The sequence below is a fragment of the Canis aureus genome, chromosome 27, assembly GCF_053574225.1.
Source record: "Canis aureus isolate CA01 chromosome 27, VMU_Caureus_v.1.0, whole genome shotgun sequence".
Classification (NCBI taxonomy): domain Eukaryota; kingdom Metazoa; phylum Chordata; class Mammalia; order Carnivora; family Canidae; genus Canis; species Canis aureus.
Window position 1 is genome coordinate 3,579,033 of NC_135637.1, and position 16,791 is coordinate 3,595,823.

Genomic DNA, 16,791 nt, shown 5'->3' on the forward strand with positions numbered 1-16,791 from the left:
AACTGAGGAAAGTACCTCTCCACTCAATTGTTGGCGGTGGCCCTTGGTTCACCAGCTGGGGTCTGGGGTTCGTGCTGAAGTAAAACCTGCTGCTCACAAACCAACCTGGAGACTCCCCTAGTCCTCTGAGCTTCAAAGAGTATGGTACTTACAGTTTAGCTATACCGAGAGAGCAGCTTCTAAGAAAAACAGAGGTGGGCCGCATGCACCTTGACCTTCTGTGTCGGGTGTCACCCACTCGGACCCCCCTTGCACACATGGACAGTGTCTTCTTGCAGACCACCCAGGCCTGCAAGATGGGCCTGGATGCCCCAAACCGGGTCGGGTGCTCTGCCCACAGGAGGCGCAGTTTTCTTTCTTTTTTCTCTTTTTACAATTTTATTTTTAAGTAGTCTCCACACCCAACATGGGGCCTGACCTCACAACCCAGGGATCTGGGATGGTGGGCTGCAGCCGCTGAGCTGGGCAGGTGCCCCACATTCCTTTTCTGTCTTAATGCCTTCCGCCCATACCTGAGTATGGTGCTAAACTCCAAGCTTTTGCCTTGCTGAGAGGTCCTCCAACGGGAACTCCAGCACTTGTTAGGCCTTGCGCACCCCAGGGCGCCTCCCCCCGCAACTCCCGACCCTCGGAAAGTCCACCGAGCCGACTGTGAGCGTACCGCAGAGGCCTCTGGGAGATGTAGTTCTGGGGGCGAGCGGCACTCTGGGAAATGTAGTTCTGAGCGCGCACTTGGGCAATCGGCCGGCGCAGCGTAGGGGCTGGGCGGCCTGCGGGTCCCGGCAGCTGGGTTGATGGGTGACTCCGGCGCAGTTCCGCGGGTGGGGGCAGCTCTCGCGGCCAGTGCGGTCTGGGGCGGTCAGTTGGGGTCGGAAATGCGGAGGTCCTGGCGGCAACCGATGGCCCGAGCACTGCAGTAGAGGGTCTTGCCGCATGGAGCGCAGCCGCCAGGGCAGGCGAGTGCGGAGGATGCCGAGCGCCGAGGCCGTGAGGTGAGTGGCTGGGCGCGGCGTGCGGGGTCTGCGGTAGCGGCGGGTGGTGGGGGTCCCCGCAGGCCTGCGCGGCCTGAAGGTGCCGGAAGGTGGACGTCAGAGGTCAGGGCTGGGGGAGCCAGCGGCGACCGGGCACACTGGGTGCCGGGCGGGCGGGGGGCTTGCGGATTGCGGGGGCTCCGGAGCCCTGCTTTGGGGGACATTCCCGCAGGACTTCGCACCGAACTTCGGGATGGGAGGCGCGGGGGCCTTGCGGGCTGTCGGTTCCCGCTGGTGCCTGGGGAGAGTGGCTTGTGGGCCTGCAAGCGCGGACTCGGGGCGATAGGTCGACTACAGCAGGCCCTGGGGCGCTGGCTGGCTCGGGCGGGAGAGCTGGGACCTTCGGGCTGGGGTCCTGAGTTCGAGCTCCATATCAGGCATACAGCTTGCTTTAGAGAGAAAACAGTGACTAGGGAACTATAGGGTGAGTGACTTGGTAGCTTGGGGATGGAGGTCGGGGGGCCATGGGGATACCTGGGGACATGGTAGATTTGCACCACTGGGGAGAGTCTGTGGGGACAATCGGACGCGTCATCAGGAAGCCAATAGGGGCTAATAAGTGTGAGGGGAGTGAGGGACTTGGTGTGCGTGACAGGGCTGCGGGAGTTGGTGATGGGCCAGCAGTGTCTGACCTTGCTGAGATGATGGGCGGGGGTGAGGGTCGGGTTGGTGAGCACGTTGTGGGATGACGGGAGGTCCCTGAGGCTCATGATAGCGTGGCCTTGGGGGTCAGTGATTGAAGACTAGGTGTGTCAGCTGATTGGGTGACCTACACGATATATTCACAGGTCTATGGTTATATTTGTGGGTCTGAAAGTGGGTTTACTGTATAGCACAAAAGGCAGTTCAGGGGCAGCCTGCAGCCCGGGGTGTGATCCTGGAGACCCGGGATCGAGTCCGACCTCAGGCTCCCTGCATGGAGCCTGCTTCTCCCTCTGCCTCTCACTCTCTCTGTCTCTCATGAGTAAATAAATAAAAATAAAAAAAAAAAGGCAGTTCAAAATTTTAAGAAGACTTTAGATCACATTTTTGTAATATCAGCATAGTTTCTACACCCTGTGAGAGGTACCCTTGAAGTAGTGGGGTTATCGATAGTAATTGTTACTGAGGGCAGCCCGGGTGGCTCAGCGGTTTAGCGCTGCCCTACAGCCCGGGGCGTGATCCTGGGGACCGGGATCGAGTCCCACATCGGGCTCCCTGCATGGAGCCTGCTTCTCCCTCTACCTGTGACTCCGCCTCTCTCTCTCTCTCTGTCTCTCATGAATAAATAAAATCATTATTTTAAAAAAAAGTAATTGTTACTGATACGTATTTTCTGATTTCTCTATAATCGTGCCATGTAATAATAAGAGCACTAATGAGCATTTACTCAATGTCAGTGTGTTAGTCATTGTTCTAAGGTATTTAGATGTGTTAACTAATTTAGAACTCTCAAGAACATTATAAACTACTTGTATTTTGAGGAATAACTCTGCTGAATTGTTCGTTTCATGAACTGCTGGATTCAGTTTCCTCTTTTACTCATGCCTTTATGTAAAAATGAAATTGAGGTTCTTATTTCCTGTTGGCTATAAATTTTTACACACACACACACTTTCTGTCTCCCTGCCCCACTTTCAGAGGGAATGAGTGCTTGGTGAAATGCTGCTATTAAAGTTGCGGGCTTCCTTCTGCATACTCCACTATTTTGACTCTTTGTTAAGGTATGTGTAGAGTCCATAGGAAACCTACTTTGAGCTTTAAATGCAAGTGAGTTTCCAGCAAGAGAGGGAGATTTGCATCAAGCTAAAGAGAATTTGTTAATGGGTTGAACAGATTCCAGTTTCCATGAGCTAACTGACTTATTTGAGATAAAGAAGTCTCAGGACCAAGGATCCTTGGTGAAGAGAATCCTGACCAGGTACCTTTAACTTGAGCATTAAGATAGAGTCCAGAAGATACACAGAGTCCACAAGGACAGAGCAGAACCTACAGTTACTGGCCATTTCCCAAGAGTAGCAGAAAATGACCAAGTCTCAGGTGAATAATTCATTTATTTCCTCAATTGTGGTTCCATACGATTCAACCATTTCAACTGAACACTTTACTGTTTTTTTAGTAAGTTTAGAGGTTTCCGTAACCATCTAATTGTTCAGCCACAATCTAATTTTAGAATTTTTCATCCTCCTAAAAGGAAAGCTCATACACTTAGCAGGTATTCCCCATTTCTCCCCACCCCAGCTCTAGGCCACTACAACATGCTTTGTTTCTTTGGAGTTGCGCGTTCTCCCCATCTCGTATCAGTGGGACAGCACGCTACCTGGTGTTTTGTGACTAGCTTCTTTCATGTAGCCTAGTTTCAAGATGGGGAATGAGTTACTACTTTGTTGTCTTTTGTTGTAAAATAATATTCTGTTGTGTGACTATACCACATTTTATCAGTTCCTCATTTTCTAGATATTTGGATTGTTTCCACATTTTGGTTATAATGGATAATGCTACTATGAACATTTGTGTATATGTTCTCTGTTCTCTTAGGTATGTATCTAGGAATGGAATTGCTGGTTCCTGTGGTAACTATATTTAACATTTTGAAGAACTGGTAAACTTTTTTAAAAATATTCTTTTTTTAAGATTTACTTTTTTATTTTACAGAGAGAGCATGGGTGAGCAAGCAGGGTGGGAGTGGAGCAGAGGGAGAGGGAGAGAGAAAATCTAAAGCAGACTCCCTGCTGAGCACAGAGCCTGACCCGGGGCTTGATCCCATGGCTGTGAGATCAGGACCTGAGCTGAAATCAAGAGTCGGACACTTAACAAACTGCCACCCAGGAGCCCTAATGATAAACGTTTTTTAAAGTGACTGCTTCATTTTACAATCACACCAGCAATATATGAGGGCTTCAACTTCTCCACCTCCTCACCAACACTTATTCTCTGATTATGGCCATTCCAGTAGATATGAAATAGTACCATTGTGGTTCATTTGCATTTCCCCTCTGTACCCATATTGATGTGTCTGGGTATAAAATATTTATTCACATTCTTTATTGTGTTCAGTTGGAAGGTTCTTGTCTGCCTCCAGCTTTGGGGAACTTTCTTGTTTGATTTTACTGATTATTTCCTCCCCTTTATTATCTTTAGCTCTGGAGTACTTGATGGATTTTTGGATCTATCCTCTGAGTTTAAAAACTTTTCTTTGGAATGCCTGGGTGGCTCAGAGGTTGAGTGTCTGCCTTTGGCTCAGGGCATGATCCTGGAATCCAGAATCAAGTCCCACACTGGGCTCCTTGCAGGGAGCCTGCTTCTCCCTCTGCAGATATATCTCTGTGTCTCTCATGAATAAATAAATAAAATCTTTAAAAAATAAAAATAAAAAATAAAAACTTTAATATATCTGACTTCTTTTCATCTTTACTCTTGCAGAGTTCATCAGTGTGGTAATACACACTGTAAACATCCTCTTTCAGTAGATACATTCTGCTGTTTGGCCAGTATATCGAGCTTTTTTTTCCATTCAGGTTTTATTAACAACTCATTTATTCCTTCAGATGTTTCAACATGCTGGTTGAAGAAAAGGGCCTGAGACGCGAATGTTGTTTGCATTAAGATATTTATTTCAAGGGACGCCTGGGTGGCTTGGCAGTTGGGCGTCTGCTTTTCGGCTCAGGGCGTGATCCTGGAGTCCCAGGATTGGGTCTCACATCGGGCTCTCCCTCTGCCTATGTCTCTGTCTGTCCCCCTCTGTGTCTCTAGTGAATAAATAAATAAAATCTTAAAAAAAAGATATTTGTTTCAAAATCAAAAATATTTTTTTTTCTAGAGATTTTAACCTAGCTAGGATATAAAAATCCAGATCTTGTTTTGGCTTGAAATCATTCTTTTGTTTTTTGTTTTTTAAATTACCCATAGTGTGTTAGAGCCAGCTCATACCAACTTGCAAGACTGTTAAATTCTGAAGAATTTTGCAAACCAGTTACTAAACTTTGATTACTTGAAATCAGCCACAGTAGGAATACGTATGACACAGATATTAGCAAATGCTACAAATCAGGACTCTTGTTTTTCTGGAGAACTGACTTATCAGCATAAGTCTAGATCACATGAAATATCTAATCAGCCTCAAAAATCATTCAGGAGTTTAACAACTTCACATATTAAACTGATTGATCTGGCTGGAGTCGTATCTTACAATTAGATTACCACCATGATATAGGGAATCATTAAACCAGCGAGCTGAATATGTGCCCCAATTCTGTCTTGTATGAAAAGAGCCATGTCTACAGGACTAGAACATGTTGAAAATTACACATGCCTAAGATCTGTGTAAAGTTTCTTCAGAACAGTCTTTGGTCTATCTTGTTTTCAGTGGTGGGAGATTCCTGGAATCTAAGCATTGCAAAAATGTGCAGGACTGTGCAGTTCTTCTCTGTTGTCCAACTGTGTGTGGGCAGATGGGGGAGTTAACAGAATAGCCCTGAGTCAGCTGTCTTGAGAAAACCCTATTTTCAAGGCAGGCATCTGGAAACTCAGCTTGTGAAAAGTGCCCTAAAAGTGTGGTGCTGGGCCTATAAATAGCATGACTTAGAGTGAACACCTGCTCTCCTTCTGCTTTTGTTTTGGGAGCTGCTTAGTAGAAGGGTGCCTATGTGACCAACCTCCATTAAAAATTTCGGTGGTGTGTCTCTAATGATCTTTTCTGGACAGAAATCTCATACAAAGGTTGCTGGATTTCATTACTGAGGTACACCGTGTGCTGTGTGAACCCTCAGAGGAGAGGGAGAGCAGGTTAAGTGAACCTTTCTTTTTTCCTCTGCACTTTCTTGGTCAAATTCCAGTGGAATGCAATAGAAGTTGGGTTTGTGCCTCCAGATCTCAGTTCTGCCCTCCAGTCTTCACCCTTGTCCAAAACTGAGGTAACCTCTCCACAGTCCTGGGAAGTCCCCCCGGCCTATGTCACCTGCTCCTCTGTCCTCAGGCAAGACAGAAACCTGCCCCTGCTGTAGCATCTGCCACAGTTCTCTGCCAACCTAGAAAGTGCTTTCTTTGTTCTGACTTTGAATTGGTCAGAACTTTGTGTGCAGATGTCTCTGCTTGCCCTATGGGGAAGTGTGGTGGCTGGTTCCCCGGAGCAGGGGCCCTTTGCATCTTACACATCTTGGAAGTAGAAGTTGTATTCTGTGTTCACTCTTAAACGATACTTATGTTATTGTACAATTGATGATCATTTTCTCAGTGCTTTAAAGACATGATTTCACTGTCCTAAGGTTCCTGTCATTGCTGTTCAGTAATCTGTCAGGTTAGTCTCATTACTTTGTAGATAATTTATCTTTCCCTTTAACATCCTGGGAAATGTTTCTGCAGCTTCACGGTGACACATTCGCCATTATCATCATCATTATTCTTGCTATCACTGTCCTTTTATTTTTTTTAATTTTTTTAGAGATTTTTTTTATTTTATTTTTTTAGAGATTTTTTTAAAATTTTTATTTATTTATGATAGTCACAGACAGAGAGATAGAGAGAGAGAGAGAGAGAGAGAGAGAGGCAAAGACACAGGCAGAGGGAGAAGCAGGCAGAGGGAGAAGCAGGCTCCATGGACCGGGAGCCCGACGTGGGACTCGATCCCGGGTCTCCAGGATCGCGCCCTGGGCCAAAGGCAGGCGCCAAACCGCTGCGCCACCCAGGGATCCCCTATCACTGTCCTTTTAGAGAAGAATTTGGGTCCCATTAATACTTAGCTGTTTAATCTCGGGATGTTTCCTCTTTCGTATTCTCCCTATTCCTTCCTTGGGGAGCTCCCTCTGTGGAGGAATGAGCCCTGTCTCATTTTGTCTCTATAGCCAGCATCTTCTAGGTCATATCTTCTTTTTCTCTTTTATAAATATTTTATTTATTTATTTACTTTAATAAGTAAGCTAAAAAAAAAATAATAAGTAAGCTATACACCCTGTGAGGGACATGAACTCATGGCGCCTGCAATCAGGAGTCACTTGCCCCTTGATGTAGCCTGCCAGGCGCCCCTCTGGTCCCTGCATCCTTGGGCTCCTTGTTTGCCTGCAGCCCCTCCATTGACTATTTTAGTTTAATCAATATAGTGCTCACTCCTGGCATTTTTCTTTTATTATACTTGCTATTTTCTAAATCTGCTAGATTTTTAAAATATTGTCTTGTTTCTTTCTCATCTTTTGATTATTCTTATTGTTACTTTGATGGTTTTAACATTCCTGTTATATAGTTTGTGTCCAATATTCTGTTCTCTCCAGTTTTTAGAAGTTAAATTCCACTTTTTATTATGTCTGCTGACTCTTTCTGGTGATGGGGCATCTTCTTGTGTGGTTTAAATTTGGGGGTAAGATCTCATGTTTTTCTATTGCCATCTGTTCAGGCCAGGCTGAGGGTATGTCCCTTCAGAAGCCAGCAGAGTAATAACTGTCAGGAATCATTTGTGTGTTCACTTCTTTGCTTAGAAATTCCTGGACCTGGGGCACCTCAGTGGCTGAGCAGTTGAGTGTCTGCCTTTGGCTCAGGTCATGATCCCAGGGTCCTGAGATCAAACTCCATGTCAGGGTCCCTGCTCTGTGGGGTGTCTGCCTCTCCCTCTGCCCCTCCCCCTGCTTGGGCTCTCTCTCTCTTTCATTCTCTCTCTCAAATAATAAAATCTTAAAAAAAAAAAAGAATGGTCAAAAGAAATGTATCAGTTGAGAATAACTTCATTTACAAATAGTAGTTCTAATAATAAGGCCATTTAAGTTTCTCCTGCAAGACACACGACAGTAGACAGTCCTGGGCTGGCACAGCACTTTAGGGGTACCAGACAGGACGAAGGATATTTCCAGAGTTCTACTCTGCCATACTTCACAAGTTGGCTTTCTGTACTCACATGTTTCCTCACAGCTCAAGGTGGCTACTGCACCTCCCAAGTATAACGTCTGCATTAAAAGCAGGGAGAGGGACTCTTGGGTGGCTTAGTCGGTTAAGTGTCTGACTCTTGGTTTCTGCTCAGGTCATGATATCAGAGTCATGGGATCAGGCCCCACATCAGGCCCCACATTCAGCAAAGCATCTGCTTAAGGCTCTCTCCCTCTCCCTGTGCCACTCCCCCTACTCCTTCTAAAATAAGTCAATAAATCTTTTTAAAAATAATAAAAAATAAAAGCAGGGAGAATACTAGAGAGGGAAGAGGGTACTTTCAGTATTTGTCTTTTATCAGAGAAGCAACAGCTTCCCCCACATGGCACTTGCATACTTCTCAGATTCCACTGCCAGCATATAATCATAGGACTAAGTCTAGATGTAAGAGAGACAGAGAAACAGAGGGAACTGGGGCTGTTCAGGATTGGCTCAGAACAATTAGGGTTTGTTCCTGGGACTGTGCAAATTTGCACCACTCGTGAAACTGAAGTTATTAGGAAAGGCAGAGCACAGCTGTTCTAAAGGCTACTAGTGGCTCCTACCCTAGGGTCTTTATATCTTTCTTTTATTATCCAAAATACGTTTCTTCAGATTTCACAGGAACATGCTCTCTCAGGGATCCTTGTCATTCGAGGATGTGGCTGTGTACTTCACACAGGAGTAGTAGCTCCTGGACTCTGCTCAGAAGAATTTGTACACATATTCATGTGTGGAGCCACTGCCCAGTCACTCATCTTTCATGTTTGTTTACTGAAAACTGGGACCTTTGAAGTGTGTGACAACGTAGGGCTTTCGTTTAAGAATTTAAAAATTCAAAAAAAAAAAAAAAAAGAATTTAAAAATTCGGGGACACCTTGGTGGCTCTGGGGTTGAGTGTCTGCCATCGGCTCAGGGCGCGATCCTGGAGTCCTGGGATCAAATCCCACATCAGGCTCCCTGCATGGAGCCCGCTTCTCCCTCTGCCTGTATCTCTGCCTCTGTCTCTCTGTGTCTCTCATGAATAAATAAATAAAATCTTAAAAAAAAAGAATTTAAAAATTCATAGCCCTGTTTTGTCTTTATAATGTTTGTGAAATGAACGGGCCTAATTCACAGCCTCTGAAGCTAAGCATTTCAGAGCCTGAGCTCAAGTCCTATGTGATTTTCCACGTACAGGGATTCAACTTATCAAACCAGATGTGATCTTCCCACTGGAGCTAGAGCAGCCCTGGGCAGTAGGTGAAGATACAGCAAGTCAGACCTTTCCAGGTGAGTCACATGTGAGGCGGTACAACTGCAAGAGTAAAGGGTGGGCAACTTCAAAATGTTGTTTAGAGAATTCTTGAGTCACTGAACCTTTGGAAGTGACTCAGAACCATCAATTAGAGCTTCTCGGATACCCGGGGAGTATATATATCACTTATCCACATGAGGATAATCTGCCCTTCCTTTCTCTGATTTCAGAGTGAGCTGTAGTGCTCACCCTTCTTTCTCACATCAGACTTCATACATTTAATTTCCGTCTCCACACCACAAACCTTATCCTTTTTTTTTTTTTTTAATTTTTATTTATTTATGATAGTCACACACAGAGAGAGAGAGAGGCAGAGACACAGGCAGAGGGAGAAGAAGGCTCCATGCACCGGGAGCCCGACGTGGGATTCGATCCCAGGTCTCCAGGATCGCGCCCTGGGCCAAAGGCAGGCGCTAAACCGCTGCGCCACCCAGGGATCCCCACAAACCTTATCCTGATGGTAGATCCCTTTTCTTTTCTCATACACATGGGATTCGATATGACTTTTACCTCTGTTATAATCCCCACATATTTTCCTTCCCCTTTCATTGGCAAAGGCCTCACATTACTATTGTATATCCATAGTCATTTCTTCTATTCTCTCCTTGATTTCTTTTATGACAGTTTACTTTTTCTCTGCCTGCAACCAAAGGAATAATGTTAGTGCCATCATTTCCTACCTTCTAGTGTAACTTTTTATGGCCTTGTCTTAAAGTTGAGTGTGTGTTCCATGAAACCCTACCTTTGCCTAGGACAGATTATTATAGCATGGCCTCTAACAACCTATTTAGTCTGGAGTTTTTTTCTTCTCCTTATCTATTGCTGGTTTTCTACCTCAGTTTCCATGAAACCACTTTATTTAATTTTAATTCCTGGGGATCCCTGGGTGGTGCAGCAGTTTGGCGCCTGCCTTTGGCCCAGGGCGTGATCCTGGAGACCCGGGATCGAATCCCACATCAGGCTCCCGGTGCATGGAGCCAGCTTCTCCCTCTGCCCGTGTCTCTGCCTCTCTCTCTCTCTCTCTGTGCGACTATCATAATTAAAAAAAAATTAAAAAAATAATTTTAATTCCTAAACATGTACAGGTGTTTGTTTTGATTTCTGCAGTTCTAGTTTATCTGGTTCACAGTTACTGAAAAATTCACAAAATGTATTTTATTCTCTTTCCTAGAATACTGGAAAGTTGATGATTAGAAAGTATGGCAGCAAGAATTCCATGACAGGATTTAAAAAATGGAACAAGTCTGTGAAACAAATGCAAGTGGAAAAATATTTCAGTTTGGCATGAACCTTCCACCTTTAAAGCAAATGCCAAATAAGCATGTCTCAAATGGAAAACATCTGAAATACTCATTAGATTTATTTACTCAGACTGGAAATTGTGGAAGAAAGAAAGCTGGTAAGTTTGGGCAGCCGGGTGGCTCAACAGTTTGGCGTCTGCCTTTGGCCTAGGGCCTGATCCTGGAGACCCAGGATCGAGTCTCACATCAGGCTCCCTGCATGAAGCCTGCTTCTCCCTCTGCCTGCATCTTTGCCTCTCTCTCTCTCTCTCTCTGTGTCTCTCATGAATAAATAAGTAAAAAAAAAAAAAAAAATTAAAAAAAGAAAGCTGGTAAGTTCAATGGGTATGAGAAATCCTTCCCCTATACCAAACATGAAAAAATTCACATTAGATTAATTAATACTATGAATGTAACAAATGTGGAAAAATCATCAGCAAGAAGTCACGACTCGGTGCTCGCTTCGGCAGCACATATACAAAAAAAAAAAAAAGTCACGACTCATTGTACATCAGAGAACACACACAGGAGAGAAACCATTTAAATGCAGTGAATGTGGCAAAGCCTTTTCCCAGAAGTCATACCATGTTGCACATCAGACAATTCACTCAGGAGAAAAACTTTGTGGATGTGAGTGTGGTAAGGCATTCTCTGGGAAGTCGCATCTCCTTATACATCAGAGAACTCACACAGGAGAGAAACCCGATGAATGCAGTGACTGTAGCAAAGTCTTCTCTCAGACATCACAGCTCATCATTCATCAGTGAAGTCACACAGGAGAGAAACCCTATGCCTGTGGTGACTGTGGGAAAGCCTTTAGTGGGAAATCACAACTTATTGCTCATAAGAGAACCCATATAGATGAAAAGGCCAATAAATGTGGTGAATGTGGGAAAGCCTTCAGAGAGAAGTCAAGTCTCATTAAGCATCAAAGAATTCATTCAGGAGAGAAACCATATAGATGTAGTGAATGTGGGAAAGCTATCAGTGGGAAGTCATTCCTCATTAGACATCAGAAAACCCATTCAGGAGAAAAATCCTACAGATGTAATGAATGTACAAAAGCATTTATTTGGAAGTCGCAACTGATTATACATCAGTGAACTCACATAGGAGAGAAGCCCTACAGATGCAGTACATGTGGGAAAGCCTTCTCCCAGAAATAATACCTCATAATATATCCGAGAACTCACATAGAACACAAACCCTAGGAATATAGTGAATATGAGAAACTTTTAAGAAAATAATCACACTTCTCTCTATATCCAAAAACTTGTTTATAGAAATTCTCTGCCAGGAGTGTAGAAAAGTCTTTGGCAGGAAGTTCTACTTAAACAACAGGATGCCCAATGGGAGAGTGAGCCTCGATGTACAGTGAATGTGCTTTTGTAGACAAAAGCATCCAGCAAATGGTTTAGTCCTGTTGTACATCAAGGTATTCATATTGAGGACAAAAATAATGATTTAAAAGAATATAGAAAAATGTGTCCATGTAAATGTTTTTTTTTTTTTAAGACTTTATTTATTTATTCATGAGAGACACACAGAGAGAGGCAGAGACGGAGGCTGAGGGAGAAGCAGGCTCCACGCAGGAAACCCGATGCGGGGCTCGATCCCTGGACTCCAGGATCACACCCTGAACTGAATGCAGGCCCTAAACCACTGAGCCATTCAGGAATCCCCGATGTAAATGTTTTTTAAAAATGTTTCCAACTCTGGTATTACATCTTAAAGAAAAGATTATTCAATTTTAAGTGATAAGCATGCAAAATTTTAAAGATATGTATCTCTGTATGTATGTTTGTAATCATGATAGCCAAGTAAAAGGCCTCTTGCTTCAGAGAAATATAGGGCACATATTCCTGAGTATGGCTACATGTTATAAATTCATATATTTTCATAGCATATGTGAGATTAATCTGTCAATATGATGTATGTCATATTTACAGCATGGCATCTATAAATAGTGCTACACAATGTATATATTGTTTGTCTTGTACCATAATATAGAGGATAAGCTGGGCCAAATGATATATTTATTATTTAACAAATAGTTTAAAGTTATATTGCCAGATATTTTTTTGCACATGTAAATGAGTTTGAGAACTCCTACTGGGCTCTATCTTACAATAGAAGCTGGAATCTTTCAATAATCTCCTGCCTCTTCTGAGTCAACAGTTAATATACAGAATTGTTGTTCATGTTAAACATGCAAAGGCAAGAACAGACGTTAACATATGACTGAGTGAACAAACGAAAAGCTCTGAATTGTACTGCTCATCATCTACCTATGTGAGAAATGGGGTTGTAAAAATAAAAGACCCAAAAGCACACTGTCCTGTCATTTTTCGGTGGGTTTTCTCTGCAGAGCCAAGAAACTGAATTTTAGGTTAATATGATGAGACATGAAGTAATACTGTTCTCTGTGTCAATATTTTAATGTTTTCCTAAAGAACTTTCCAGATAATTAGAGCAAACCCACTATACTTTTTAAAAACCATATATTTGATTCAGACATCTTGTGCAGGTGAGGCTTTAGAAATCAGGCTACTGGGGATCCCTGGGTGGCGCAGCGGTTTGGCGCCTGCCTTTGGCCCAGGGCGCGATCCTGGAGACCCGGGATCGAATCCCACATCGGGCTCCCGGTGCATGGAGCCTGCTTCTCCCTCTGCCTGTGTCTCTGCCTCTCTCTCTCTCTGTAACTATCATAAATAAATAAAAAAAATTAAAAAAAAAAAAAAAAAAAGAAATCAGGCTACTTTGTAAAAAAAACAAAAACAAAACAAAACTCAATGTACAAGAAACATTGCAATGCACACGTTATCATCTTGCTTTTAAATATGCCAAACTTAGGGGCACCAGGGTGGCTCAGTCAGTTAAGCCTCTCCCTTTTGCTCAGGTCATGATCCCAGGGTCCTGAGATCGAGTCCCACATCAGGTTCCCTGCTCAATGGGGAGTGTGCTTCTCCTCCTGCTCCCCCGTCCACCCTGCTCACCTGTTCTTTCTCTCTTTCACTCAATCTCAAATAAATATTCTTAAAAAAAATAAAGGGACACCTGGGTGGCTCAGTTGATTGAGTGTCTGCCTTTGTCTCAGGTCATGATACTGGGGATCTGGAATCAAGCCCCACATCAGACTCCCTGCTGAGCTTCTCCCTCTCCCTCTATGCCTCTCCCCTGCTCATGCTCTGTCATGCATGCTCTTTTTCTCAAATAAATAAAATCTTAAAAATAAATAAATATGCTAAACATAAGTTAAATTTTAAAATAATGTCTTGAAAATGCCAAAATCCTTTGTTGAATGTTGGTGAAATTCAGAAGTTTGCATAACTCCCTAAATGTGTGATTTTCTTGTGTTGCCAACACAAGAAACTTGTCTTTGCTGAAACCATCTATTAGAAATGTTACCCTACCTCTGTTTAGAATTTTTAGTACTTCCTCTCCTTGGCAAAGCCTGACAATGTTAGAATCCTTTCTTGAATGATTATAACATTCAGATTACAGAAAAATGACTGTTTTCATCAGAGAAAGGGAGACCTGTGGACAGTGGTCTTTACATTGCATATCCAAAAGCAAATGTTATTTGTATATGGAGTTGTGTCAAAATTAAAGTTAGGACCTAGATTAGCAAAGTATTGCTTTGTGGGGATGACCTTGACCCTAAATTTCTCACATAGCCCAGATGAAGAGGTCTTCATTATTCTGAAGCATCATGTGAGAGCTTGTCTGGCTTACCAATCAGGGTCCAGCCTTGAGCACAACAGCTACTCTAAGTAAAGCTGATCAAACTTAGGGGCATTTGGTTAAAGAGGCAGTAGGAGAGATGAGAGGCAAAAAGGATGGTGAGGTGGAGCTGTGAGTACTTATTCACATGCACTTTCTGTTCTCTGTCCTTGTGACCTTGGGATCCTCCTGGTCGGAGGGCTTAATCCTCAGGGCAAGAAGTCTCCTGTGAAGCACAACAGATGCTCAATGCTGTTCTGAGGGTCTTGTGTCAGCAAATCAACAATCAGAGAAGGTTACTATTACTGCTGGAGTTTTAATCCACAAAACTAAGGAATTGCTGGTTCACATTAGGGGTCAGGTGAACTCTATATGGAGCCCAACAGATTCACAGAGAAGCCTTTTAGTATTTCCATGTTTGATTTTGAGTTTCAGTGGGAGACCAAAGCACCCCAATAAGGATAGGACTATTAGAAATTCAGTCTTCTGGGCAGCCCCAGTGGCTCAGTGGTTTGGTGCCGCCTTCAGCCCAGGGCCTGATCCTGGAGACCCAGAATCGAGTCCTATGTCGGGCTCCCTGCGTGGAGCCTGCTTCTCCCTCTGCCTGTGTCTCTGCCTCTCTCTGCGTGTCTCTCATGAATAAATAAATAAAGTTTTTTTTTTTTTTTTTAAGAAATTCAATCTTCAGTAATGAAGATTCGGGTTTCCCCATAAGTAAAGAACCTTGACCCACCAATAGCTTGCTAGCTTGCTAATGGCAATGTAATATGGAAAATGTAATGGCAGAAAAAAAGGTTTTTTTGGTTGTTTGGGGTTTTTTTTTTCTATTTATTTATTTGACATCATGAGAGAGAGGGAGAGTGCAGACACAAGCAGGGGGAGCAGCAGACAGAAAGAGAGAGGGAGAGGCAGGCTCCCCGCTGAGCAGGGAGCCTAATGCGGGGCCAATTCCAGAACCCCAAGACCATGACCTGAGCTGAAGGCAGATACTCAATTTACCGAGCCACCCAAGCACCCCCAGAAAAATGTTATTTAAAAAAATCAAAGTTTTATGGTGAGTACAGATATGTATATTTTTGCTGTGTTTCAACAAGTTTTCCTTCCCTATTTTTTTATTTTGAATTGGAACATTGGTGAGGTTTTGTTTTATAATTTAATTCATAGATCATGAGATCAAGAAAAGTCACTTTGGTGGCACGCTCACTCAGTTAAGCATCTGACTTCAACTCAGGTCATGATCTCAGAGTCCTGGGACTGAGCCCTTTCTTGGGCTCTGTGCTCAGAGGGGAGTCTGCTCCTCCCCCACTCAAGTGTGCTCTCTCTCGCTCTCAAATAAATAAAATCTTTTTTTCTTAAGCCAAGAAGGATATAAAGTATTGGGGAAATCTTATGAACACACACAGTCTAATTGACATTATAAGCCTCACCACATAAAATCTGCAGAATGCACATTTTTTTCAAGTGTCCATAAAACATTCACAAATATAGACCATCTATGATGTCATAAAATTAAGGCAATATACTTGTAAATAACACATAAAATGAGGAAGAGATAAAAAGGGAATAAGGTAATTTGGACTATGATAAAAAAAAATCACAGTTCAAGAGAGGCGGCTAAAGCTTTGTGAAAGGAAAACAGAGCTCTTAATATTTAAATGAAAAAAGAAGGAATGTCTGATAGGAATGATTTCAGCCTCTGCCTATAGAGCTTCAGAAAGATCAGATTAAAAAAGTTAAATCCAAAGTAAAGTGTAGGAGGGACGCTGGGGTGGCTCAGTGGTTGAGCGGCTGCCTTCAGCGTCTGCCTTCAGCTTCAGATCCCAGGGTCTCAGGATCAAGTCCTACGTTGGGCTCCTTGCATAGAGCCTGCTTCTCCCTCTGCCAGGTCTCTGCCTCTCTCTCTCTCTGTCTCTCATGAATAAATAAATAAGATCTTTAAAAAAAAATAGAAACTCAAATTACTCATAGCAGGGATGATAGAGGAATATTCTTTACAGATCCTGTAGATATTAAAAGGTAATAAACGAATGTAACAAACAGACTTATTCTAATATGTTTTACAACTTAGATGAAATGGACAAATGTTTGAGAAACATAACTTACTAAACTGATACAAGATGAAATACATGGCTCTGTATTCTAATACATATCCTGAATTCACCTTGCCATGAAGAAAAATTCAGTGGATATTTCCAATCCATGAAATAATTTGTTAGAACAATACCAATCCCAGGGTGCTTGGGTGGCTCAGTCAGTTGGGTGCCCAACTCTGTGTTGGCTCAAGTCATGATCTCAGGGTCCCAAGATTGAGCCCCGTGTCTGCACTCAGCCCTGAGTCTGCTTAAGATACTTCTTCCTCTGCCCCTCCTCTCAAAAAAACAGTCCTACACAAACTCAGAAAATAGAGGAGTAAGAAAGACTTCCTAGCTCATTTTGTAAGGCCAGCAGAGCCCTGATACTGAAACTGGGCCAAGGATATTAAAAAAGATAATTACAGGCCAGTTAAAGAATATAGATTCAGAAATCCCAAATGAAGTATTAGCATATCATAATTAGCAAATATTAGCAATATAGAAAAATAATATAGTAACCA

At 43.1% G+C, this 16,791-nt stretch overlaps 1 protein-coding gene and 1 pseudogene across 3 annotated transcripts in view; both read left to right on the forward strand.

Moving 5' to 3' along the window:
• The window catches only part of CHFR (checkpoint with forkhead and ring finger domains), a 70,967-nt gene that overhangs the window by 8,966 nt on the left and 45,210 nt on the right, over nucleotides 1–16,791 (forward strand). Inside the window, exons 1-3 of one of the 3 annotated variants that reach the window (XM_077875060.1) lie at nucleotides 717–992; nucleotides 9,078–9,170; nucleotides 10,367–10,594. In XM_077875060.1, coding sequence (XP_077731186.1) covers nucleotides 10,429–10,594 — 166 coding nt within the window. In that variant the 5' untranslated portion in view covers nucleotides 717–992; nucleotides 9,078–9,170; nucleotides 10,367–10,428. Of the gene's footprint in view, nucleotides 1–716; nucleotides 993–2,678; nucleotides 2,735–9,077; nucleotides 9,171–10,366; nucleotides 10,595–16,791 lie in introns of those variants that run through there. The other 2 variants (XM_077875062.1, XM_077875063.1) reach the window with 2 other exon arrangements.
• On the forward strand, nucleotides 10,590–12,806 carry LOC144299653 (uncharacterized; annotated as a pseudogene).